Source organism: Leucopleurus acutus, assembly GCF_964270905.1.
Source record: "Leucopleurus acutus genome assembly, chromosome: 4".
Lineage (NCBI taxonomy): Eukaryota > Metazoa > Chordata > Mammalia > Artiodactyla > Delphinidae > Leucopleurus > Leucopleurus acutus.
The window spans coordinates 3,266,118-3,293,042 of record NC_139146.1 but is presented as its reverse complement, the minus strand read 5'-3'; the positions used below and the strand labels follow the sequence as shown (position 1 = coordinate 3,293,042).

The 26,925-nt window shown below is 61.2% G+C and overlaps 1 protein-coding gene across 1 annotated transcript; it reads left to right on the top strand.

Moving 5' to 3' along the window:
• SH3TC1 (SH3 domain and tetratricopeptide repeats 1) lies at nucleotides 1-26,925 on the top strand. The gene is made up of 16 exons (XM_082837965.1): nucleotides 1-75; nucleotides 2,401-2,528; nucleotides 3,841-3,946; nucleotides 4,696-4,842; nucleotides 5,455-5,635; nucleotides 6,449-6,525; nucleotides 7,341-7,536; nucleotides 10,537-10,670; nucleotides 12,323-12,361; nucleotides 13,982-15,808; nucleotides 18,400-18,580; nucleotides 19,698-19,848; nucleotides 21,081-21,203; nucleotides 21,856-22,006; nucleotides 22,874-23,070; nucleotides 26,567-26,925. The coding sequence occupies exons 1-16, from the start codon at nucleotides 57-59 to the stop codon at nucleotides 26,822-26,824; spliced, it is 3,915 nt and encodes a 1,304-aa protein (XP_082694091.1). The 5' UTR covers nucleotides 1-56; the 3' UTR covers nucleotides 26,825-26,925.

The window sequence follows — 26,925 nt, the reverse complement described above, 5'->3', positions numbered from 1 at the left end:
ACGCTGCCGCCGCCCCTGGCGTTTCTCCACCGGCTGCTGGGCCCTCTCCTGGCCAGATGGGCTCCTACCCCACAGGTAGACGTCCTGGGCGCTACGCCACGCGTCAGTGTTAAGTCTGGGCTGGGGACGTGAATGTGGGATCCCTGGGCGTCCCCCCTTCCCTCCGGCCTCACCCATCCCGTGGGCTTCTGGTTCAGGAGCGTCTAACCCAGGCTTCTCTAATGTGGACGCCCTGCTTTAAGGTCACCCTGAATGTGGAGAAGAGGCTTGTTAAACACAGATGCCTGGGTCCTGCCAGGGTCTGGGGTAGGGCCCAGGACTCTGCATTTTTCACTTGGGGACAGGGTTCGCCTGCACGTGCAAAGGGCTTCCCTCGACTCTGTGTTTGCATCTGCCCACACAAGAGGGGGGCACGGCCCTGGAGGCTGCACGCAGGGGAAGTGAAACCCCAGGAGGGACACCCTGGGGGGGCAGGGGGACGGCAAGGGCCCTCGGGAGAGGCATGGGGAACTGCTTCCGGGGAGGGGCTCCGAGGACGGAACGGCGGGACTTCCGCAGGGCGCTGATGGGCGGAGGGGGGCAGCAAGAAGCCCCTAACGCCGGAGACCCGACTCCCGAGCCCCAGCTGTGGGGGGCGTGGAGACCCCAGCGTCGTCGGCCGCCCGCCTTTGCGTGACAGCCGCCCGTCCTCCGGCTTTTCCTTCGGGTGGGCAGCGCTGCCTGTGGTCACTCGGGATGAGCAGGACTGTTGAGCATGGAGGGAGATGATTATGGGACTGACAGTTCAACCCCACCCTCTTACGGGAGTAGGAGGGGTCACTTGTTAGAACCGGTTGGGAAATGCTGGGCTGGCTTCCTGCTGGGGGAGGGGCCTGATTCCAGATCCCAGATGTGCTCCTTTGCTCCGGCCCTGCCCCCCCCCAGGAGGGGATGGGGATGTCTGCTCGAGGGTCCCCTAGCTGGAAAATTCCAAGGCAGGTGCAAGGCTTATTCAGAGGGTGTGAGGAACCTCCCTCCCCCTCTCCGCGTCCTGTCCCTCTTCCTCTCTCCCTCTCTCTTCTCCCCTCCCCCTGCCCATCCTCTCCCCCTCATCTCCCCTCTCCAGTTTTGGAACAGCCCATGATCTGAGGATCCCTGCGGCCAGGAGGCCTCTCAGGGGGACGGGGTGTGGGTGGGCAGGGGACATTTGAGCTGGGATCCAATCACAGGGCACCAGCCAGGCCAGGAATTGGTCTGGGAGAGGGTGCTTCAGGTGGAGGACAGGGTGAGTGCAAAGGCCCTGGGGTGGGTTGTGGGGGGGAATGCCTCGATGTCTCAGGGCATCAGAGAGGCGGCCACAGGCTGGAAGGGAGGGGGAGAAGAGATGGGGCTCTGCGGGGCGGGGGATGGCTCTGCCTCTGCGGGGCGGGGTGAAGCGCAGGCTGCTCCAGGCTGTGCCTGGAAAGGTGGAAAGGATCCGCATTTTATGCTTCCTGAGAGGCAAAACCACCGGGGCTGTGCTGTCTAATACAGTAGCTACATGTGGCTGTTTATGTTTAAATTTAACTTAAATAAAATTAAAAATCCAGTTCCTCAATTACACTGTCCACATTTCAAGAGCTCAGGGCCCTATGTGGCTGGTGGCCTCTGTGCAGGACAGTGCAGAGAGCAAACATGTCCATTGCTGCAGAAATTTCTGGGGAACAGCAATGCCCGGAGGGCTGAGAGCCAAGGCGTTCCATAAGCCAGAGCTGGCTGGGAGGGGACCCTCTGGCCCTCTGTGGACCAGAGAACCATCTGGAGGGAGGGCCAGGGCTCAGACACTGCTCAGGAGGCCCTATGGGGCGGGGCCACGGTGAGGGGTGAGCACGGTGCGTTCAGCCTGGTTTTGCAGGTGGGTCAGTGGGCTTCGCTTGTGGACCAGCCAGTGGTGTGTGAGGGAAGGAGGTGTCGTTGGTCTGAGCAGGGTGGGGGAGGCGGTCCTTCTGGAGATGGTAAAGAAAGGAGGACAAGCCAGTTTTAGGTGCGGGGGGCGATGAAGAGTTCTAGGATGCCCGTGGGGTGTCTGCTGGAGTTTGGATGTCCCGTTGGAGCCCAGGCGTGGAAGCAGTCGGGGCTGGAGGTCACGGTGACTTGGGACCATTTGCTGAATGCCTGCCCTGTGCTGGCCTGTCCTGGCACTGTGACACAGTCCACTTCCTCCCATCTCTGTAAGATGTGGGTAGCACGTAACTCATTTACCACCAAAGAAACTGGGCCTCAGGGGAGAAAAGCAACCTGTGCAGAGTTCTCACAGGCAGTGCACGTGGGCTGTGAATCCGGGTGCCCGGGATTGTGGGCGAGGGCCCTCAGGGAGGGGAGAGCACCCCACAGAACTGGCCTGGGCCAGGGAAACTGCCCACCTTCATCTTCCCCTTCCAGACCTGACTTTGCAGCTGCTGGCTGTGCAGAGGAAAAGCGGATTGCCCGACCCCAGCCTGCAGCAGGTCCTGCGGGGCCGGCTCCGTCTTCTGGAGAATGACAGCTGGGAGGTGGCCCGTGCTCTCGGGGTGAGTCTGGCTCCTTGGGGGGCCTGGGCGGGCAGTGGTGCAGGGGATCCACGCTTGTGAATGGGGTCGAGGAGGAGAGGGCAGTGGACGTAGGAGGAGGTCTGTCCATGGTGTCCAGACCTTACCTGATGGTGCCACACTGGGGTGACTTGTCCCCCGTCTGCCCTCCTGGCTGTCTGGCTCCGGGAACAAGGGTCACACAGCCCCAGACACACGTGGGCCACCACTTTCTGAATGCCCCAGCCCCTTTCTCCATGGACACCCCGCCCTGCTAGGAGTTTGAGTCTCTTCATAGGGAGCAAAAAGGACTGCTGTGAGTTGATTTTATTCTCTGCTTGATTTGTTGGCGACGGGCCTCGCACAGGCGGACGGTGGGGAAGGAAGTTGGGGGGAAGGAGGCTGAGCTGGGTGACCTCCCCATGGCTTAGGGCTGAGAGGCCACAACCTGACCTCGCGCTCAGCCTGGCCTGACCTTGGCCGAGGTCCCTCGGCCTCTGTGAACGCAGCTTCCTCAGCCACATACGGGAGATGCTTAGCTTTATCACGCCACGGAGCTGCCGTGAGGACCTGCGAGCAGCAGGCACGGTGCACCCAGCACGGTGCTCTGCAGGGGGGCTGCCCCTGTGATGCCCGTCCTGGGTGCCTGCTGGCTCTGGGCTGAATCCCGGCTGTCCCAGGGTCAGACCTTGGAAAGGAACCGGGACATTATTTCTTAATCCAGATGGAGATGATAATAGTACCCTCTCCCCCTTGGTCAGAGTCAGCTGGTGTCACTTTTAATGCCCCAGCACCACCAGGAGTGTTCATGGGATGGGTGTCAGGAGAGGGGATGCTGGACCTGCCACAGAGGGTGCAGGTCCAGGGCATGGAGGCTGTGAGCTCCGGGAAGGAGTGGGGCTTGGTACAGCCCTGGGGAGCCACAGCTGGCTTGAGAAGCAGGAGAGGAGCAGCTTGGTTGTAAAGGGATCAGCTCTGTGCTTGCTGTCCATATCAGGGTCACTTAAAAAAAAATTAACTAATTAATCTGTGCCGGGTCTTAGTTGCGGCGAGCGAGATCTTCATTGCAGCTGGCGGGATCTTTAGTTAGAGCATGCACTCTTAGCTGCGGCATGTGGGATCTAGTTCCCTGACCAGGGATTGAACCCGTGCCCCCTGCATTGGGAATGTGGAGTCTTACCCACTGGCCCCCACCAGGGAAGTCCCGCCAGGGTCACTTCTGCAAAATGTTTCTACTGCGTGGCTCCGTCCTCCTGATGGGCAGACACCCCAAAGCTACTGGGACTGCTTCTCATTTCTGTTTCTTCCCCGTAAGGAGCTATCGGCCAGGCTGCTGTCCATCCACAGTGACCAGGATCGGATTGTGGTGACGTTTAAGACTTTTGAAGAAATCTGGAAGTTTTCCACCTACCACGCTCTCGGTAAGGCGGTGACCCTCGCAGACCCCGTCATGGGGACGCGTGTCACACACCAAGCATTTTATGTTACCAGTCGGGGCTTTAGACTAAGTTAGTTCATGATGGCCTCTGCGGACGTCATCTGTTCTCAGTGAGGTTGTGATGGGCAGAGTCGCAGATGCACATGGGTCTGAGCGCGACTCGCCCCCAGGGCAGCTGAGCTCTCACTGGCTGATCACAGACCAGGAAACCCTGTTTCAACCTCAACCCAAGTGCTTTCTTTCTGAAACATTCCGTGTTCTAAGGGAGACTTTGGCCGTCTAAGTGCCTCTCCTGGGGAAACTTGCTGCCCCACTCCCGCACTCCCTCAGGAACCTGAGGGCTGAGGAAGTGAGAAATTAGACTCACAGTGACCGTTTCTTGTGCCCCTGGAGCAGGGCTGTGCCCACGCCTGCAGCGCACGTGATCTCCTTGATCTCCCGTCCCATCTCATAGAAGAGGAGACCGAGGGTCCTAGAAGTAACTAGACCCCGCCCGAACTTTCCAGGGCACAGGGAGGCAGATGAGCTGTCCACCATCATGGCTGGTCCTCTCGCAGCCCAGATGGTCTGACCTGTGGCCTGCCCAGGTAGTGGACGGTACCACGAGTCCCCAAGGACCGGGTGGTCCATCTCCCTGGGCTTGGTCTGCGCAGGGCTCGGCCAACACCCAGCCATCAGGGCTTCCCTGCCACCGGCCTGGAGCCCACTGGTAACCAGGGCTGTCTGCTCCAGGCTTCACTCATCACTGCCTGGAAAACCTGCTTGTGGACCAGACCTTCTGGCTGCTCGAGCCTGATGAAGACCAGGAGACGGCCATCCAAGTCCACGTGGATGAGGAGGCCTTGAAGCTGACGCACGAGAGCCTCCTTTTCCAGGAAGGTGAGTGCTGTGCAGGTGATGGTGACCTTGGGTAGCTCCTCGCTGGGCTGGGGACGCCCTGGGGCCACGGGCAGCCGAAGGGCTCTGCAGGTGCCGGAGACTGAGGGCGCTTGGGGCAAGGAAAAGCCCCCCCAAGAAATAACAGAAAAGGGGTTTGGCTAGCGCCCCCCTAAGCCCGAGTTCCTGACGGAGCTATTGCTGCAAGTACCTCGGTGGCCTCACCGTTGGGCCCCGAGGCCGCAGCAAACAGGCCATTGGCTGCCTGCCCTTCCCCAGCCACAGAGCGGACAAGAGGAGGCCGCTGCGGTCCAAGCAGGAAGGGCCCTTGGGATCACATGTCGAGCCTCTCAGAGTCCAGACAGGGAAACTGAGGCCCAGAGAGCCTGAGGCTGAGCCAGGCTCCCGGGCAAGTCCCGGCAGAGTGGGGACTCCAGCCCAGGTCCAGCCTCCAGGTCTGGGCCCCTGGGGCCTCCAGTGTCTTTCTGTGAATGCAGAAACTGGGGTGGGGGAACCCCTGCAGGTATCCCTGGTGGAGAACAGGTAGTCCCGCCTGCAAACTACAGCTGCGCCTGTGTCCAGCCACCTGAATGACCACCCTCTGCCGCTTTGAAGGGCCTTTCTTTGTGCTGTGTCCTGACCACCACGTGAAAGTGATGAATGGCCTCCAGCCCCTCGGGCAGGCTTCGGGGTTTCCCCGGGCAGAGGCGGCCCTGCCAGTGGACTCTTTGGCCCCCAGCCACAACACATCCTCAGAGGAGCGGACAGCCGCGGAGCCCTTGATTCCGTTCCATCAGTAGGTACCGACCTTTGTTTCTCTGCTTCCTGTGGGTCCAGCGTGTTGTCCGGCCTCCCGGAGACTCCCCCAGGCCCGGGTCCAACCGTAGGCCAAGGCGGGTAGACGGGGACCGGTGTGAGCCCGAGGCAGACCTGGCCACGACCCCTTCTGCTATTTTCAATGTGTGGCTTCAGCAAGCCAGTCCAGGTCTCTGGGCCTCGGGGCTGCCACCTGCACAACAGGACAGCGACACCTCCCGGCAGGGCTGTCCTGGGATGAGATGGCCTGGGAGTGTACGACATGGGGCTCTGGCTTCCTGCTCTAGCTTGTTCTGGAAAGCTTTTGAGGGAGCTACGTAGCCTGTGCTCATAGTAAGGGAGCACGCAGGGATGTGTGCAGATAAGAACCAAGGCAGGGACGGCCTGGGGAAGGCAGGGACAGGTAACACGCAAGTTCATGCTCGTGTGCTGAACGTGGGGCCTAAACTTGGCTTGAGCTTCCTGGCGGCCAAAGCAAAGAGAGAAACTGCATCTCCTCATGTTCAGTGTCTATGAAATGACAGTCTGTGGCTGAGTTTCTCTCCCGGGGTGGTGGAGGGAGGTCCCCGAGGATGCCAGCATGAGGGACGGCAGGAGACACCTGGGCTGGGGGCCGTGGGGCATGGCTGGAGCTGAAGGCCGCACACCTGGGCGTATGTGTGTGTGTGCGCGCACACGTGCAGTGGGGGCAGGTGGTGGATTTCGCTCGGGTCCCTGGGGGCCGTTGACCTGTCCAGCCTACACACAGTTTCAATCTGCCCTAAACCTAAAATCCTCTCTCATCCCACTCCAGGTGGGCTCTTAGGGTCCCCTGGGACCCCATCAACGACTCCATGGGTGGACCTGTGACGTCGGACATCCAGCCGATGGGTAAGTATTTCCACTGGCCCTCCTCCCCTGGGGAAGAGGTGGGTGAGGAAGGGCAGGCACCAGAATTCCCGAAGCTTCTGCACCCACCCTGAATCCTCCCCAAGGCAGAAGAGGTAGCTAGAATCCCCTCCAGTTCCTGAGGCAATAACAGAGGCTCAGAGAGGTCCACTGGCTGGTCCAAACTCACACAGCACGCGGGGAGGCCAGGCCGGGGTCCCTGGGCACCCCGCCTCTAGAGAGTAACTTCCACACCCTATTTGACCAGCACTTCTGCAACTTCTGCTCTCTTTCTGGCACTGGGTCAGTCACCTCGGAGGGCCCTCAGACGGTGGAGGTGGGGTGGGCAGGGCCCCGGCTGAATTTGCCACGTGTGCAAATGGAGGAGAGAGAGGCAGGGCTCTTGTTTAGAAAAGACAGCCTGGGTCCCTGGTCCAGTGCACTGGCTCTGCCCCAGGCTGCTTGGTGTCTGGGTGGCCTGTGGACCTGTTAAGTGGACATAAGGCCCCGTGGGAGGACACTTACAGCTGGATTTGCCCTGGGTGGGCCCTGGCCTTGGAGGCCGACAGCCCTGGGCCAAGTTAATCGACATCCCCAGGCCTCAGTTTCTTATCCTCAGCGTGGGGATAAAGAGGCCCCCGCTTCAGGTACCGCATGGATGTCCAGCCCCTCGTGTGCGGCAGCCCCGCACCCTGGCCAGGTACTAAATCTGTTCCTCTGCAGGACGGCATGTTCCCTGGCCGGGACACCACCCCTGCGGCCGAGGGCCGCCCGTCCCTATCCCCCCCAGCACTGACCGCGTGGCCTCCTTCCTGCAGCTGTGGGCCTGGCCTCGGCCGTGGCGGACTGCCAGGGCTCAGGGCCCGAAGAGATGACCTTCCGAAGCGGTGACCACATCGAGATCCTGGGCGCCCAGGTGCCCGGCCTGCCCTGGTGCCTGGGCCGGCACGCGGCCTCCGGCCAGGTCGCCTTCGTGCAGACGAGCCTCATCAGCGCACAGGGCCAAGCGTCTGAGTGAGTGGCTGAGGCCTCGCCCCCTTCTGACTCCACCCCCGCCCCCGTGGGAAGCCTACCCCGTCCACCTGCTTCCCAGGCGACAGACCCGCAGTGTCCTGGATGGCACCTCCTGCCCCTCCCCAGCCCCTCTTCCTGGTCGTCACTCCCACCTCCGTCCCCGGGGCTGGGCCTAGCCCAGGGCCACCCCACTGTCCCCAGGGCATGGCTTCAGCTTCCTGTCTGGACCCCTCCTGCCTTTCCTCCAAGTGCTGCCAGGGTTGGTCCCTGAAATACAAAGGTGTCCACGTGCACGGGTGTCCTGGGGCTGCGGGGACAGCACCACAGACTGGGGGCTTAAAACAACAGACTGGAGGCTGGACGTCCAAATCACGGTGTGGCCAGGGCCGAGCTCCCTCTGGGGGCTCCTCGGGAGGGGACTTCCCGCCTCTTCCAGCTCCTGTGGCTTCAGGCGGTCCTCGTGGCCGCATCACCCCAACCCCTGCCTCTGTTTTCACGTGGCTTCCTCCCTGTCTGTCCTCTCGTCTGTCTCTTGTAAGGGCACCAGTTGTTGGATTTAGGGACCATCCGGATAACCCAGGACCATCTCCTCATACCAGGAGCCTTGACTTGGTCACGTTTGAAAAGATCCTATTATTTCCAAATAAGGTTGCCTTCTGAGGGTCCAGGGGAACATGGGTTTGGGGGGGACGTTATTCAAGCCAGTACACCCTGCCATTCCCCTTCATAAACCCCTTCGAAGCTTTGGGCCTGTCTTTCAAGGCCTCTTGCAACCCAGGCCCTGGTCACCCCCAGTTTCGAAGGCCACCACTCACCATTGTGTCTCCCTGAGGCCAGCGTGCGGGTTGGCTCACCCCTTCTAGAACGATTCTGGGTTATGCGCCTCCCTCTACGTGAGATGTCCCCTCCACCCCGACCATCCCGTTTTCCTGGGGGCTCTCCATGGCCCCCAGTCTCACCTCCAATGGCTCATCCCTGGGCGCACCCTTCCTGGCTGTGCTCTACTCCCCGTGTGACCTCCCCACCCCCATCCAGGGGATTCTGAGCCAGGACTGTCTGGTCACCTCCAAGTCCCCACTGCCTGGCCCTGGGCAACAGCAGGGGGGCCTTGAGAGAGTGGTCAGCCGGCACAGCTGTGCTCTTGACCTTTTGTGGTTAAGACCTCAGCCCAGGGGTCAGTGTAGAGAAAGGACCCTTCACTGGGTCAGCGTCTGCCCCTCGGACGCACTGTGAGATGCTCGTCCTCGGCGCCCCACTAGCCCTGACGTACACACCGTCTCATTCTTGTCTGACACCTGAGACAGACCAACGCCTCCCAAACCAAGTCTCAGAGGCCACTCTGGCTTCATGACCTGTCGCACCAGTCCCTCTGTTTCCTAATTCAAGTGTCTGTCTGCTCCATGGCCTCCTGTTCATCAGAAACTGTTTGAAGCTGGGCTGGGCTCGGATGCCCAGAGCAGCAGCTAGACCCAAGTTTCCCAAAGTGTGTTCCCCCCAGGGCTCCATCTCAAACTTCATCAGTGACGGTGTGCTTTCCACACGCCCTGGCTGCTGGTCCACGGGGATTCCCAGCACAAGGAAGGCACCCAGAGTCTGAAACTTTTCTTTCTCCTGTTGAAGTGCGTTCTTCACACTGGACCTCCAGACAACACTATCAGCTGTTGTTCTGTGGAACACTCCTTGGGCACCCTTGGTCATCATCTCTGGGGAGACCACAATGGCTCAACAGATGTCTGGGCTCCATGTGACTTAAACCTGTCCTGAGCTTGCTAACGGGCTGAGCTGCAATTGCTGTGGGAATGAGCCAGTCTGTTTTGCCCTCCCTTAACCCAGAAGGGTGACAGGGCCCAGTGCCATTGGTCCTGTTTACAGCTGGAGAAGCCCTAACAGCGTCCCTCATTCACTCAACAGATGTTTACAGAACATCTTTCCTATTCCAGACCTGAGTCTTTTATCTTCTCTTTAATGAGCATTCTGGTAGCTATTCATTTCTTTTAACTTTATTTTGACATAATTTCAGACTTAGGGAAAAGATACAAAAAGGGCATAAAGTTCCTGGATGTCCTTCACCCAGGTTGCCCAAATGTTGACATGTTATGACGTTTACTTCCTCCTCTTTTTTTTTTTCTATGGGAGTCAGTTGCAAACACAATGTCCCTTTACCCCTAAATAATGCGACATGTGTTTCCAGAAATCAGGACATCATTTGCATGACCACAGCACAACTGTCAAAACCAGGAAGTTAACATTGATAGAATCCTATTATCTGCAGACCTTAGATTTTACCAAATTTTCCGGTAATTCCCTCTATAGCCAAAGAAAATTCCAGACCCCATGTGAGCACCTGTCTGTCTCTTTAGTCTCATTTCCTTGATCTGAGACAGTTCCCTGTTCTCTTTGTCCTTTAGGACACCGACACTTTTGAGGAATACAGGCCTATTTTATCGAATGTCCTGCAATCTACCCTAAGGTTTTCTTTAACTTCTCAAAAGAGCTCCCTCTAAGTTCCGACGTACGTGTGAAAGTTTCATATTTTGCTGGTAATTTAGCCCTGTAAGCAGAAGTTGCCTCCCCCTCCCTGTCTCCTTCCTGTTTTCCTCTCCCTGAGTTTTTGGAGCACACACGTGCCCTGAGCTCATGTTGTGTGAGGCTCTGTGTGGAGCTTACAGTGTGGAGGAATTGAGTCTGCCTGCAGCTGTCATGGCCGGCCTTGCAGGGGAAGGGGCATTTAAGGTGGGGCTTTGAAGGCTGCCCAGGAGCTCACCTTCCCAGGATGCTGTGACCAGCTGCATCTGTCATGGCATTTCCCACTCCTGGGCGTCTGCCTCTGGCCAGACAAAGCAACCTTAAGGGCAGGATCTATTTTGTTTTTATCTTGGTGTCTTCACCGCTGGGCACAGGATAGGTATGCAGGGACCATCTGTCAGGTGAGGGAGTGGAAAAGGGTCTTTGTGTGAAATCTTGGAAACGTGCAATCTAAATGCACTTTATTTTTTCCAGCTTGGAAAATGTGATTTTTCTCAATGAAGAGGAAAGGTCTTTCTTCAGCAGCGAAGGACGCTTTTCCGAGGAGGATGCCAGGCAGCTACTCAGGAGGACGTCCAGCACGGACGTCTGCACTGTGTACAGCTTGGGTAGGTGTGCTTGGGTAGGCGCTCTTCCCACCCCCCTCGGGATGACTGTGGGCCCCTCTCAGGACCCACCGCTGGTTACACCCTACAGCCCATGATTTAGGACAGTTTTCTAGGGGCAGACTTCTGGAAAGACCACGAAGGGTGCAGAGCTGTCCCGTGGCTGAGACCCCATCAGCCCTATTCGGTCAGCACCGGGCTCTGTGAGTTTGGACTGTCCATTCAGCAGAGCTTTGGATGGACCTGCTTCACCCACTGTTCACAGCGGCACCCACCCCGCTTCCCTTCGGGAATGTTCTGCTTCCTCCGTCACGCCACAGTAATGAATGCCAGCCCCTGGGCTCTTAAAGGTGACCAGCCAGTTGCTGTCACTGCCTTCCCGGTAGGTGGGGACATGCCGGGCCAGACACAGAGGAGCCAGGGTGAGGGGCCGGGAGATGCAGGAAAGCGGGCCCGAGCCTCCCAGCTGCCCGAGGATGGGCTTCATCGAAGCCTTTCCTCCGCTAACTCCAGGTGCCCGCCTAAGGCCCCCTGCTGCACTGGGGCAGGGCCAGCGTGCGGGCCCCGGGCTGCAGTGCGAATCGTAGATGAAGGAAGCGTGTCAGCAGCCACAGCGAAAGGAAATGCAGCAGAGGGGACGGTGCTGGAGCAAACTTACCCCCAGCTCCCACGGGTCATGGGGACGTAACGTTACAGCTCATTCCTTCACCCCTCTGGAGGGAGATAAATGCTCACGTGTGTACACACCCACACAGATATATGTACACACATGCACACACACTCAGAGGAATACATACAGACACACTCAGAGCCATACACGTACACCCACATACCCACCATGTACATATGCACACACTCAAGTGAATACATACATACACACATATGTACACATACATGTACCTATGCACACACCCCCACACATATGTGCACATGTACACACACATCTTTTCTGCCTGCTTGCTGACACGTGTTATAAGGCTTTTCTTGCCAATATTAGATTTAAACTTTCGAGATCCCACAAATCGGTTTTTCTTCCTAAACAGGCATACTTAAATTTGACCTTGGCATATCAGGCTTAAGCCAGCCTGGCACACGATTTCCTCTCTTTCTGCGGAGGCCGCACTGGGACCCTCGTTTGCGGGGTGTTGTGGGATCCTCTCCGCCGGGTGCTCTGTAGTTGGCAGCACGTCACACTTCCCATGTGTCTTTACAGCCCTTTTTCTCCTTTGCTTTCTATGGCAACGCCGTGGGCAATTAGCGCCAGCCCATTTTCAGGAGGCGGGAACTGAGGCTCAGGGGAGCGCTGGCAGTGGGAGAGGAGGGGGTTCAACCCCAGATCTGCCGCCCTGCCCCTGGGAGAGCTGACGGGATCAGTGGGGAGCGCGTCCCCTGTTCCCAGAGCGGGAGCTACAGAAGTCAGCAGCTTCTCAGGGAGGATGGAGTCCTGCAGGGGAGGCCTAGGGCGGGGACACATCCTGGAAGATGTGGCTTCTCGGCCAGTGCCCCACCCCACCCCCGGCCCAGTCCGCTTCCCCTCAGGGAGCTGGTGTCAGGGACGTTACGATTCTGGTGCGCCCCCCCCCACCACCCCGACTTGGCCCTGGACACACAGGGTGCTGGCCGGACGGTGATGCTTTCCTTCTCTGCCTTTTCAGACACAGAAGAAGCTGAGATGCAGCAACAGGAAGAACATGGTACGTTCTTCCCACACGGCCTGGGGTTCCTCCGGTCACGGGGCTGGGCCGTGGGGTGATGCCAGACAGAGGGGGCGGAGCTGGGCTTGGATGGGTGCTGGCCATGGACCTTACTCCTCCGTGGGGGAGGGCTGGAGGGGGGACGTTGGGTGAGGTGGAGGTGAGGCTCCCCTCCACTGCCGCAGCAGGTCCCCAACAAACGTGCCAGCCCCCCTGCACTGTGCCTGTGTAGGGAGGGTGACCTCTCCATGGCCAAGCCCATGCCAGGTCCCCCTGCACTGTCCCCAGCAAAGACGGACCGTCCCCGCCATTGTCTGAGCTCATGCCTCGTTCTGGGCTCCTTTCAGGTAACCTAGAGCAGCTGAAATTTGCCCCGCGCCCTGCTTGGAGGGGTGAAGGCTGTGTGGAGCTTGCTGAATTTGGAGGCTTACGTTGGAAAGGTCCCTTGAGGATCTGCTATTTCCTGTGGGGGGCTCGTTCAGGGAGACCCCCTCCTTCTCCCTCCACACTCCCCCTCCCCACAGTAGGGGGTCGGAGGCAGGGAGAGCCTGGGGACACAGGTGCCAAGGACCCTCTTAGATTCCCTGGGGATGGGCACCATCTAAGCATAAACATGGACGGACCACTGTGGGATGTGGTTGAAGAGGCCCAGAAGCCAGCCCCGGGGGCCCCAGGGCGATGCTAGGGCCCTCCCTCCTCCCCAGACCCTCTGCAGGCTTCTCTTCGGGGAGAGTCTCAGCTGTCGAGGACAGGATAACCGGGATAACGTGTGAAGATGCCCTGGGGAGCCCACTTGCCGCCATTGGGTGCAGGCGTTTCTTAGCTAATCGAGTACATGGTCACGTCACACATTTGCCGCTCAACCGTACTTAATGTTTTAAATTCTTAGGCTTTACAGACTAATAGACAGTTCTGAACATATTTTTCTACAAGTGAACTCGAAACAGAAGAGTCTTTAGATCCTGGTTCTTTCCTTCCAAACAAATTCCCCTTCAAAGCCCATATTTTTGCAACAGGAAATGTAGCGTGTTTGCTCCTCGAGGCTGGACATGCCTCCGGGCATGCCATCCAAGGCCAACAGTCCCTTGGCGGACTGGGCACCTCCTTGTCCCCAGGCTCTCTGGCACTCCTCTTTAACCCTTTAGTGACCGTGAGCCTCAGATTCCCAAACCAGCCAAGATGAAGGGGGAGCCCCGGGCTCTGGGAGCCATTCCCGGTGTTTCCTGTCATAATGACGCCCACGCTAGAGCCGGGCAGATGGACACACAGGCCACTGTCGGTTCTGTGGGTGCTTTTGAGCTCACGCTGGCCAGCAGGGCTGATTGGCTACTGATTGGTTTCACGGGGGCTCCTCACCTGGCTGAGAGGGAAGGGCAGAGGCGAGGAGCATCCCTCGATGAAAGCTTGGCCAACCTGCTCTGTGTCCCCCCAGCAGTCGCTCCTACTGCGGCCCCGCACCGCGCCCAGCTCTGCGCTCCACAGTCCGCAGAAATCTCAGACGCTCAGGGCAGCCCCGTGGGAGAGGTGACAGGGACCCTGCGGCTCGGGGAGGGACGCGCCCTGGCCCAGCCTGGACTCAGGTCACACTCTAACCCACGTGGGCATTCTGGTCACTTGCAGAGATGCCCCCGCCTTGCCTGCACCCAGAGCCACATGAGACCCTGCAGAAGGTGAAGAGTGTCCTAGAACGATGCAAGTCCTGCCGGGGCTGCCCCAAGGAGCCAACGTCCCCGGGCGTCCACGGGGCGTCCAGTGGTGTGAGCTCGCCAGACGCCAAGTCCTGCCGGGGCTGCCCCAAGGAGCCAGGGTCCCCGGGCGTCCATGGGGCATCCGGTGGCGCGAGCTCGCCAGACGCCAAGTCCTGCCGGGGCTGCCCCAAGGAGCCAACGTCCCCAGGCGTCCATGGGGCATCCGGTGGCGCGAGCTCGCCGGACACCAAGGACCCCTCCTTCCGCCTGGACGCCAGAGATGCCCGGGCTGACCCGGAGGCCCTGGGCTCCCTGCTGCAGTTCCTGGACAAGCCCGGCTTCGAGGCTGGCTTCCAGGGCCTGTACGACCTCTCCCCGCCCGGGCTGAGCGGTGTGTTTGGCGGCTTCACTGACGATGAAGAGCTGGCCCAGCTTCTGGCTGAGGCCCGGGGGTTGGCCAAGAAGGCCGGGCTGCCCATGGCCCTGGCCAGGCTCTGCTTCCTGCTGGGGCGGCTGTGCGTCCGGCGGCTGAAGCTGTCCCAGGCCCGCGTGTACTTCGAGGAAGCCCTGGGGGCGCTGGGGGGCCGCTTCGGGGACCTCGTCCTGGTGGCGGCCGTGTACACCAGCCTGGCCGCCATCCACCTGCGGCAGAAGAACAGGGAGAAGTGCGCGCAGGTGGTGCCCAAGGCCTTGGCCCTGCTCCTGGGGACGCCCGGCCACGTCGGCGGCTCCGAGGCCGAGTCGGGGCTCCTGCAGCTGGGCCTGCGGAGAGCTATCGGCGCCCGCAGCCCGCAGGCCGAGGCCCGGGCCTGCTTCCTGCTGGCCGAGCACCACGCCCGCGGCAAGCGGCCCGAGGAGGCCCTGCCCTTCCTGGAGAGGCTGCTGCAGCTGCACGGGGCCTCGGGGGCTCCGGGCGCCTCGTGGCCCGTAGACTGCTACCTGCTGCTGGCGGACGTCTACAGCCGCAAGTGCCTCCCGCACCTGGCGCTGAGCTGCGTCAAGGTGGCCTCGCGGCGGGCGCGGGGCTCGCTGGACAGCGCGCTCCGGAGCGCGGCCCTGGTCCTGCGGGGCAGCCCCCAGCTCCCCCGCCTCCCCGCCCAGCTCGCCCCCTACCTCCTGCAGGCCCTGGCCTCCCCGGCCTCGGGCGCGGGGCGGGCGCTGCGCGGCCCCATCTACGCCAGCCTGGCCCGGCTGCACAGCCAGCACGGGCGACAGGGCAGGGCCATCGCCTTCATGACGCGGGCCGCGGAGACGGACGCCCAGATTGGCGGCCGCACGGTCGTGGACCGCCTGGTGGCCCTCGCCTGGTTGCACGTGCTTCACAGGCAGATCCCGGCAGCCCTGGACATCTTGGAGTCCGTCCTGGAGGCGGTGGTGGCCGCCCTGGACCAGGAGGGCGTGATCGCCAACATGGCGGCTATTGCCCTGAAGAGGATGGGCAGGACCCAGCAGGCGGCCGAGGGCTACTACCGCGCCCTGCGGGTCGCCAGGCGCCTGGGTCGCCAGCGGAACAAGGCGGTGGTCCTGGCCAACTTCGGGACCCTGTGCCTGCAGACCGGCGCCGGCAGGCTGGCCCAGCACTATTTCCTGGAGGCCGTGAAGCTCTTCTCGCGGCTGCCCAGCGGAGAGTGCGGCCCAGACTTCACCCAGGTGCTCCTGCGGCTGGGTCACCTGTGCACCCGCAGGGCCCTCACCCGGCAGGGCAAGTGCTACTACGAGTGGGCCTTTCTGGTCGCCGTGGAGACGGACCATTTGGAGAGTAAGTGTGGGCCACACTGGCTTCCTGGAAAGAAAGAAAACACGTTTTCTTTCCACCTCTGTTCAGAACACACCTGGGGTTTGCGATTCAGAGGCGAGCGGTGGTTTTTGCACTGACAGTGCCGAGTGCTGGAAACCAGCAGACGTTTGCAGACGCCTTGAGGGTGTCCCACGCCGGGCCAGATGTCACCAGGGCAAACGACTCGTCCCGGGTTGCCTGGGACCGTCCTGCTTTGTACATTGAAAGTCCCGAGGCCGGGAATCCTGGCCATCTCTGGCAAATGGGCGGTGGTGACCCTGGACGTAGCCCAGGCCAGGCGGGGGCAGCCGGGCCGAGGAGCCCCCTGGGCCTTGAATGCTGGGTGCTTTAGCTGGTGCTGGCATCTCCCAGCAGCCCTGGCGTCTCCCCTGCACAGAGGGTGCAGAGCAGTTGCTTCATCCAACAGCTACTTGGGTGAATACTCCAGGCTCTGTGCGGGGCTCCACCTGCAAAGGGACCCGAGCGGTCCTCACTGGGGGCTGGCGGCCAAGCGTGGGAAACAGATGCCTGGGTCACAAGAGCCACAAAAGCAGGAGCTCAGCTTAAACATGGGGCCAGGCCTCAGCTCGTAGGTCGGGGCAGTCTGATCAGTTCAGCTCGTAGGTCGGGGCAGTCTGATCAGTCTGGGACTTGAGGGAGGAGGAGGCTTTCGCCAAGCACGGGATGGGGGTCTGGCAGAAGGAGCAGCCAGTGCAAAGGCCCTGGGGTGAGTGAGCTGGGCCACGCAGGGAGGTGCAGAGTTTGGAGTGAGAGGGTCAGGTGGGGGTGTGGTGAGAACCTCAGGTGGGAAGCTAGGCAGGGGCCCAGGAGCCCAGGAGCCCAGACTGTGGTTTGGTGTTTTTCCTGAGAGCGCTGGGGAGCTACTGAGGGATGTAGACCACTCACTGAGGCTGGAAGGGGTCCCTCTGGACCTCCAGAAGGAACCAGGATCTGGGTCCCTGACCCTCCCCGTGCCCTCAGGCAGGTCCTGGTGGTGATTGGCAGTGGAACGTGGCTCCCCCGTGTGCCTGTCAGAAACCTCCTTTGACCCACCTCCCCAAACCTGGGCCCTGGGGGATTCAGACTTGAGAATGCAGAGCTGGGGGACCCAGAGGGTCATGTTGTTTGCTCCTCCCCCGTATTGAACAGTGAGGAGACTAAGGGCTAGGGTGACATCCCAGGGTCACTCCGTGCGTGGTCTGGTTCCTTTTTTACCCCTTTCAGTAGTTTGTGTCTTCCTAGGGTTTGTCCGTTCCATCTTGGTTACCTAATTTGTTGGCATACAGCTGTTCATAGCGTGCCCTTTATTTCCGTGAGATCGGTAGTAATGTCCCCTTTTCACTCCTGGTTTTAGTGATTTTCATCTTCTTTCTTTTTTTTCTCGGTCAGTCCAGCTAAAGATTTGTCAATTTTGTTAATCTTTTCAAAGGACCATCCCTGGGTTTCACTGATTTCCTCTATCTTTCTATTCTCTATCATCTTATCATTTCCACTTGAACTTTTATTTTTCCTTCCTTTTGCTTGCTTTGGGTCTAATTAACTTCTCTTTTTCTAGTTTCTGAAGGGGGAGTTTAGGGTTTTGATCTGAAGTTTTTATTCCTTTTCTGACACAGGCATTTACAGTAATAAAGTTCCTCTAAGCACTGCTTTCTCTGCATCCCCTAAATTGTGGTACATTGTGCTTTTATGCTCACTCATCTCCAATATCTTTTAGTTTCCTTCCTCGACCCACTGGTGATGGAGGAATATGCTGCCCATGTGCACAGGTCTGTGAATTTCCCAAACTTCCTTCTGTTACTGATTCCTGATTTCATTCCGTTGCACCTGGAGAACACGCTTCGCATGATTTCAATCCTTTTACGTTTACAGAGAATAGTTCTGTGATCCAGCCTCTGGTCCGTCCTGGAGAATGTTCGTGGGCACGTGAAGAACACGTGTTCTGCTGTTGCTGGGGACATGTTCTGTGGTCTCTTAGGTCTGGTTGGTTCGCCGTGTCGTTCAAGTCCTCTCGTGCCTTGTTCATCCCCGGGTTATTTTTAAGAGTGGAAGCTCCCAATGGTTCCCAGCCCTCTGGTTTTAGGAGAGGCAAGTACGGCTGAGGGCTTGGAGCCCGGCTTCATGAAGGAGCATCGGCTGTGGAATAGCGGAGCTGGATTTGAATCCCTTCTCCCCCGCATGCCGTGTGCCCCAGCTTTGAACTCAGCTTGCCGCTCTGCCGCAGGGGGTGCCGGTGATCCCTGCCTTGTCCGCTCGGTGTGAGGGCAGCCCCTGTTGGGCTGGGAGGAGCTCTGTGAAGCAGAAACAGCACCCTGGCGCGGTGGGAGAGCCTGGCCAGGACGGCCCAGCCTGAGGGTTATAATAGTGGTCGGTGCTGTCCCTCGAGCCCCTGTGACGTGCCTGGCCTGGCCCTGTCTCGAGATGCTCGCCGGCTGTGTGACCTTGAGCAGGACACTCAGCCTGTCTGCATGTGCAATGACCCCAGCGCACAGAGGCGGGCACCCAGCCGGGGACTTTGACCCTGCAAGCATTGCTGTGATGCATGATGGGGGCCTTTTCCTTTGTCTCCCGCCCAGGCCAGCTGCACGCCGTCCAGCGGCTGTGCCACTTCTACAGCACAGTCATGCCCAGTGAGGCCCAGTGTGTCGTCTACCATGAGTTCCAGCTTTCGCTGGCCCGCAGGGTGGCCGACAAGGTGCTGGAGGGGCAGCTCCTGGAGGCCATCAGCCAGCTCTACCTGTCCCTGGGCACCGAGAGGTGAGGGCTGGCCCTGGGGGTGGGAAGGGTGGTGAGGATGCTGGACCACCATCCTAGGACAGCCCCTCCTCAAGGGCCATTTCATGCCTTAGGGTCAGACGGGCTCTGGGCCAGCAGGCCTGGTCTCATCCCCAAGGGAGGCAGAGCATGTGTTTCTGGACCTTTCTTCCTGCCGTGGTGGCTTCTGGAAGCTGACCCCACTCTGCCCTGAGTCTTTTCTCGCTAGCCCAGCTCTGGGCGAGGTAGTCTGGTCCTCGTCTGTCCCCTTAGATGTGAGGACAGCAGCCAGGTGTGCCCAGAGGATTCTCATCCACTGGAGACAGCCGGCTGTCCCACCTGCTTCCCTGGGACAGGATTTCAGAACCACACGTGAAGAAGCCCACCCAGAGCATCCTGACCGGGGGTGGGTGACACATGGCTGGACCACACAGCCTGCAGGCTGGCAGAGTCTCACAACACCCCCTGCAGCGTGGGGGCTCCCCGAGGGCGGGGAAGGCGCCAGGTTCCCCGGGACTCAGGTGTGCCCGTCCTGGCCTCCGCCTCTCATCCTCGGGCCTCAGTTTCACAGCAGGGCCAATGGGCCAGCGACCTAGATCGATGCTCCACAAAGCGGGGACCCCGGACCAGCAGCCTCCACCTTGCCGGGGCGCTGGTTGGAAATGCACATCCCCAGGCCTCACTCCAGACTTCCTGAGTCAGCAGCTCTGGGAGCAGAGCCCGGCGATCTGTGTCTGAACAGCCCCCTGGGGTGGTTCCGATTTTCCCTTGGTGTGATAACCGGTAGCCTGGACGATCTCTAAATTTCTGCCCCGTGGCCACAATCCCTGCTGCGTCTGGAAGTGACTCGGGCCTGTGTTTGGGGAAGTGAGGCAGACGAACGGTACGCTCCTCCTGCCTTGTGCTGCCTGCTTCCGTCCCAAGGGCCTCCTTCATCTTTGCTGGACGAGTTGCTGTATGTTCATCCCGGATCTCCCAGCAGCCTGGGAAGGGCAGGCTCTTTTCCTGCTCCTGACGTTTCAGGTCCATGGTCACCAGACGGCCCCGGGGAGAGCCCCGTCCAATCCACACGGGCGGCTGGCCTGGGAGGCCTGTTCTGACCGCCCACGTCTAATTCCAGGGCCTACAAATCCGCGCTGGACTACACCAAGCGCAGTCTGGGGATATTCATCGACCTGCAGAAGAAGGACAAGGAGGCGCACGCCTGGCTGCAGGCGGGGAAGATCTACTACATCCTCCAGCAGAACGAGCTGGTGGATGTCTACATCCAGGTGCGAGGGCTCCGGGCGTGCGCGCGCAGTCGCTCACCCACCCGCCCACTCACCCCTAAGCCGCCGCGTGCCAGGTGCCCGCGCCATCTCCCGCCGCCCCAGACCTCCAGCATCTTCCATAACCAGCTGAGCTCTGGGGACAGAGGCTCTGGGGACCGTGCCCCCGACTGTGTTGGTGCACAGCAAGCGCTCGATAAATGTGCAAATGTCGTGCCCACTCAGCTGGCACGCAGAGCTCGCTTCAGCCGCGCACGGCATTTCTCCTTAAAAAACACATTTATCACAGAAGCTCCGTTTCTGACAGTTTCTCAAACATGACGCGATTTGTGACAAATTGAGAGACCCAAGAGCCTTGTGCGTTTTTTCCTTTTGGGGCACCTGCTGTGTACCTCCCCTGGGCCAGGCCGGGGCTGACGAACCAGATCAGTAGCTGGCGGCTGGTGGAGGGTACAGCCTCCTCTACAGGGAATGCTGCCTGGGGCCAGGGCTGCGGCACAGAAAGGAGCGGGGGGTGCGCTCCGTCAGCCTGGGGTCACGGAGGCTGTTTGAATTGTAGGGCGGTGGTAGGCATATGGGGTATTCCTGCACCAGGACTCACAGGTGCAAAGGCCCAGCGGTGCCCGGGTGTGCAGCAAGGTCAAGGCTGCGAGCCGCTGGGTGTGGCTGGACTGCGGACCAGGGCTGGTCCCCTCAGTCACTCGGCGTTTTTTTCTGAGCACCTACTACGCGCCAGGCACGTGCGAAGCCCTGGACGCGGCAGAGGAGCGACAGCCTCAGTCCTCTGGAGGGAGAGACAAGCGGACATGCGGTCGGGTGTCTCTAAGTGCTCGGGAGGGAAGATGGGGGGCCCAAGGAACCAGGATTTGGGGGCCCCAGGTGAAGCCGCGCAGAGGATGCTGTGGTCTGGGCCTGGCTGGCAGGATTCAGAGGCTGGCTCTGAGCTCCGTCCCGAGCGCCTCCCCAGCCCACACGTGCCGGCTCCTGGGGCCTCAGCCGGAAAGGCCTCCTCCTGGGACACAGAGCTTAGATGATTTGTCCTCATGCCAGCAGGGGACAAGGGCCCCGCATGCACAGGGACTGAGGTGTATGAGAGGAAAGAACCCTCGCTCCGTGTCGGTGTGATAGAGGGTCCCGGGCGGCCGGCAGGTGGCTGTGAGCTTCCCCCAGCGGGCCCTGCCGCCTCGCCCTGCCGGGTCACTGGGGGACCCATGAGAGTTTCTGCATCCCCACAGGTGGCACAGAACGCGGCCCTGTACACAGGGGACCCCAAGCTGGGGCTGCAGCTCTTTGAGGCGGCTGGAGACATCTTCTTCAACGGGACCTGGGAGCGGGAGAAAGCCGTGTCCTTCTACCGGGTGAGCGGCGGCTGTGGGTCCAGGCGGGTGGGCCTCAGGGGGCGGCGTCCCCCACGCACATGTTTAGTTTCCCGGTGGTTTGGTCAGGGATGACCGTGGCCCCCAGCCCCAGCCTGGGAGGGACAGAGCAAAGAAGGACCATCGTAGGACATCCATCCCCGTGATCCAAACACCCCTGGGAGGCGAGGACTGTCCCCGTTTTACAGATGAAGAAACAGGCTCAGAGAGGCACAGGGGTGTGCCTAAGGACACACAGCACACCAGGGGGAGGACCCGGACCAGGGCCAGGTCTGCACGTGCCTGCCAGGGAGGGCAGCTTCTCCCCGTCCGTCTACCCAGCTCGTGCGTGTGGCTCAGCCCCAGGGGACAGATAAACGCGGCGTATTTAGAGCCTAGAGGGGTGTTGGACCTTCCTGGTCAGGCACCCACCACCCAGGAGGGTCAGGGCTGGTCTGAGTGTGTGTGGTGTAGCTCGATGGGCAAGGCTCACACCCAGCTTACTCATGGCCCAGTGACGCTGGGGGTGTCACACCACTCTGAGCTGGCCTTTCCTGGGGGGGCAGAGCTGTGTAAAGCTCCAGTGGGTTAGTGGGGGCTCTGAGGAGGGTACCGGGCCTGGCTGGAGGCCTGACCCGCCCGCCTGTGCTCGCAGGACCGGGCGCTGCCCCTGGCCGTGAACACGGGGAGCCAGGAGGCTGAGCTGCGTCTCTGCAACAAGTTGGCAGCGCTGCTGGCCGAGACGGAGGCGCCGCAGGAGGGCCTGGAATTCGCCCACACGGCCCTGGCCCTCAGCGTCACCCTCGGTAAGCCGCACCCGGGCCCAGGGCCTCCACCTCTGAGGTCTGAGCGCGGCCGCGCGTCTCCCGGGCTGCAGGTGCCTCTCCTGCGGGCCAGGCTGCTGAGACGGGCAGCGGCGCACCCGCCCCGCCCGCCCGCCCGGGGTCTCAGGAAGCGCCGCAGGCTGGACGAGCAACGCCAGCTCTGCGGCTCCCCCGCCGCCCCCCACCTTGCTGACCACGAGGCCGGCCAAGGCGCCAGGCGGGCCCACCCCGTGCCTTTCGGCCTGCTGTCCCCTCCCGCTGTCCCTTCCCCACTCGCCGCCAGCAGCCCGTGCTGGCTGGCCAAATCCCGGTCCCCTTTCCAGAGGCCGGTCCCTCAGTGCCTGCATCCCTCTGTGCCTAATGTCTTCCCCGAGACAGGGAGCCCAGGAGGGCTGGGCACACAGTAGGTGCTCAGCAGGGAGCCCTGGAAGGGGGAGATCTTGGAGACAGCCTCGTGTGGTGACTCCCCGAGGACGGGGTCGCGGCCGCTGACTGTGCAGCGGGAGGCCAAAGGTCGTGTTTGCAGGTTGACCAGAGCCCTGGCACCTGCAGGTGCACAGACCGCAGGACTTCGGGTTCTCCAGTCAAAACAGTCACCAAAGCCCCCTGTCCAGGAGGGTCCGTGCAGGCCCAGAGCCAGGGCAGCGTGACCCATGACTCTGCCGCATCCCCGAGGAAGAAGGGGAGCGGGCCTTATCAGGTCCCCTTACAGATGGGAAAGTGAGTCTGGGGCCAGGAAGGGGCCGGCTGGAGCTCGGAGACGGTGACGGCCGGGTGCTCCTGGCTGACCTGTGCCCCGCCACCCTGAGCAGCTGTGTCCTCACTTGTGACCCCTCCCTGCGTCCCCAGGGGACCGGCTGAACGAGCGGGTGGCCTACCATCGGCTGGCCGCCCTGCACCAGCAGCTGGGCCACGGGGAGCTGGCCGAGCACTTCTACCTCAAGGCACTCTCGCTCTGCACCTCGCCACTGGAATTTGACGAGGAGACCCTGTACTACGTGAAGGTGTATCTGGTGCTCGGAGACATCATCTTCTACGACCTCAAGGTGGGCGGGTGCAGGCAGGGCTGGGACGCTGGGGTGAGGCGGCCATCGTGCACGCACACCGGGGAGGCCTGGGTCCCAGCGGTCTCCCCAGAGTTCTGGGCTTCCTGTGAGGAGAGGCAAGGCCAGCGGACACTCTCCGAGTCCCCCTGCGGGTCAGGCCCTGCCCTCTAGAGCCCAGGGTCAGTGCAGGAGGCTGACGTGTGAACAGATGATGCAGCCATTGGGTAAAGGACAAAATGCAGCGTAGTGGCGGCGGGGGGCTCCTGGAGGAGCTGAGCAAAGCTGAGTCTCGGGAGTCAAGCAGGAATTAGCCACAGAATAATGGGGGAGGGGGATAAAGACATTCCTGGGGCAGGGGAAGGGTCACCGTTATTCCCAGAGACCCACGTTGCAAGGTGCAACCCAAACCCTGGCATCTCCTCCAGGAAGCTCGCCAGTCTGTGCAGAGTTCTTCCTTCCTGGAACCCTCACATCACCTGGATGGGGGTAGGGGCACTGTTATCACCTCACTTCACAGAGAGGGAAGCCGGGGCTCGAGGTGGGGTGCCACAGGACTGGGAGGAGAAGGGGACCGCTTTTCCATTTGTCTCTGAGCCCCGCAGTGGATGCAGACAAGGGCCTGGAAATGTCTCCTCTGTTGTTCCCCGCCACTCCCCGTACGGGCAGACACCCCCCGTCACCCCCACTCTGCGTCTAGCACAGCACCTGCACAGTGTCCCTGCTCTGTGTTGGTTGAGGGGTGAGGGTGCCCCAGCCCAGGGGCTGAGCACTTCCCTTTCCCCTCCCCAACTAATGGCATCTAGGAGCTGGCGTGGCCCTGGAAGATTCCCCACTCCCTGCAGGTAACCCCCAGTCCCCTGCCTGTAGGGCAGACCAGCCTGTGCACTGGTGACACATGGTGGTCAGAAGTGGTCACTGCAGCCTCTGCTCTGTCAGAGCCAGGCAGTGCTGGGGGATCCCAAGGGCAGTGATGACCCCTGCGGCTGAGCCCCACCGGGGTCCAGGCTCCGTGCTGTCCAGGCTCCGTGCTGTCCGGGCTCCATGCTGTCCGGGCTCCGTGCTGTCCGGGCTCCGTGCTGTCCGGGCTCCGTGTTGTCCGGGCTCCGTGCTGTCCGGACTCCGTGCTGTCCGGGCTCTGTGCTGTCCGGACTCCGTGCTGTCCGGGCTCCGTGCTGTCCGGGCTCTGTGCTGTCCGGACTCCGTGCTGTCCGGGCTCCGTGCTGTCCGGGCTCCGTGCTGTCCGGGCTCCGTGCTGTCCGGGATTTGTGTGGTTGGCTCTTCAAATGCTTTGCTGTAGGAGGAGCTGGTGAGTCCACAGGACAGGGCGGAGACTGAGGCCAGGAGTGGGTAGCTAATTACGGTAGAATGAGGAATAGCGCACTTCGCCTTCAGCGCCTGGGATTCTGCAGCCCTGTGGCCCTGCGGGCATGGGCCTCCGAGACTCACACCCTGGCACCCTGGGGCCCTGCGCCCCTGCTCGTTCTCTCCACATCAGGGCCCCCCTCCTGGGCGGGGGGCCTGGTGGTGGAGCGACTGGGGCCAGCCTCTCCTGAGCCAACCTTTCCGTTCGCCCCGAGCCCTGTGGCCCTGGACGGTCTGAGGATAGGGCCACGTCGAGCACGCACCACCCCAGGTTCTGCATGATCACTTCTGTACCTCAGCAGGGAGCCGTGTGAGGTTCCTCAGCTCAAAACAAGAAGGGGAAACTGAGGCTGGGGAGGTGAACAGATTTACCCAAGATGGGGAAGGGGGAGTGAGCCAGGCCAGGATCAGTTCCAGACCCCAGGTATCTGATCTAAGCCCAGGCGGAACGCTCGCTGGCCCCTGACGCTGGGAGGGAGCCCTGGGGACGGGGGCTAATCCCTCCACGGTCACTCCAGGCAGGAAGGAAAGGGCAGGGCTGCAGCTGAGGCCAGGTTCCCTTGGCTGGGCAGCTGGGGTCAAGGGGCAGAGGACGCCTTCGCTTCCCTCCAAATGGGCTTCCCAGGCTGTGCTACCATCCACAGCCTCACCGTGATCGCCCTGCCAAGGCCACGCCTGCCTTACCATGCTGAGGCCTTAGAATTCCCTCACCTCCCATCCTTCTCCACGTGCCCAGGAGGGAAAGCGGCCCCCTCGTGCCCTGTGTGTGACCAAGGGGCTCTCCTGCGTGGGGCAGGGATGGGAAGGAGAAAGAGGACCTGGACAGAGGCAGGACCATCTTTAGCCTGTGTGTGGTGGGTCATAGCTGAAAGAGCGAGGCTCGGATAGGAAAGATTTGGGTGTGAATTCTGGGTCTGCCACCCGCTAGCCTCTACACACACATGTGCACACATGCACAGGAATGCACACCACCCCCCCCAACCGCCCACTCTGGCCAATTCCTTCCATTATTTGAGATGCCTCCTCCTCCAGGAAGCCCTCCCATCCCACCCCAGGCTGAGTCAGGTGCTTCCCAGGCTCCCACAGCTTCCCTCTGTTTCAGTGCTGGTCGACCCTTGTGGTCCTGTGGTTCCAGAATCAGCCGTGTTGGCCTCCCCGTCCCTGCCATCCACACAGGGTCCTGTGGCTGGCCGGGGCCGGGGCTGGGACCGTGTTGCTGAACTGCTACACGCACCTGCTTTAATTAATTGTCCTCTGGGTCCTTGCTCGGCGGGGGGCGGGGGGTTAGTGAGGGGCCAGGGCTGGTGACTTTGGACTTTGTCCTGTGTCCTGGGCAGGCATTGTGAGCAGGGGGTGGCCGGGCTGGGTTTGGGTTTAGGGCAGTCCCTTGGGTGACCTCGGGTGGAGGACCTGGGGATGCTGGGGTGGGAGACAGGAGTTGGCGGGGGTGGGAACGCTGGGTTTGAGGCAAAGATGTGTCTGAAACGGGATCCCATGACCTGGGGGGAGGCACGTCCCCTTGGAGCTGCAGGGGATTCTGAGATGACACCCATGAGCGGCTTTGCGCTGGGCCTGGCCTGGGGAAGGCCGTTCGTGCTGGCATCAGTGTGGACGTGGGCTGGAGGGTGTCAAGCCGTGGCCACCCTGGGCCGGGGTAGCCGTGCTGGGGGCTCTCAGAGCAGCTGGTCAGACCCCAGCTCAGCTCAAGGGGAAGCCACAGATGTCCCCCCAGGTCCCAGGGGTGAGCAGGGAAGAGGCTTCCAGGACGAGGGGATGCTGGGTGCTACGAGGTTCGAGACCCTGGCTCCAGGGAGGGGGAGGACCAGTGGGTCTAGAGCACAGGAGGGACCAGGGCCACCGAGACACCAGTCCAGGCCCCCGCAGACCTCCAGCTGCTCTCAGGCAGCCCCGGGAGCAGGTGGGTGCCTCCTTGGGGGAAGCGTGCATGGCCAGCCCAGAGGCACTGAAGCTGTGGCCCGTCTGGGGCGATGAAGCGTCCTGTGCCCCTGGAGCTCTGTCGTGGGCCCAGCCCTGGGGCTGGAGAGGCAGGCAGGGCACAGCCTTGGGGGAGACAGCTCCCCCAAAGCACCCGGTGCGGAGCCGTCCTATTGATTACATGCCGTCTCCCCTGCAGGACCCGCTCGACGCGGCCGGGTACTACCAGCTGGCACTGGCAGCGGCCGTGGACCTGGGCAACAAGAAGGCACAGATGAAGATCTACACGCGCCTGGCTGCCATCTACCACAACTTCCTCCTGGACCGGGAGAAGTCCCTGTTCTTCTACCAGAAGGCTCGGACCTTTGCCACCGAGCTTAACATCCGCCGGGGACACCTGGCCCCTGGGCGGTGCTGCGGGCGGGCGGCCTGGCTGGTCCCCGGGCCCCCGTCCTGAGCCGTGGCCTCCGTCTGTCCCAGTGTCTCAGGGGGCTCGCTTCCTAGGAAATGCGGGCACGAGGGCAGGGGTCAAATAGCAATAAATGTTTTTTGCCGAAA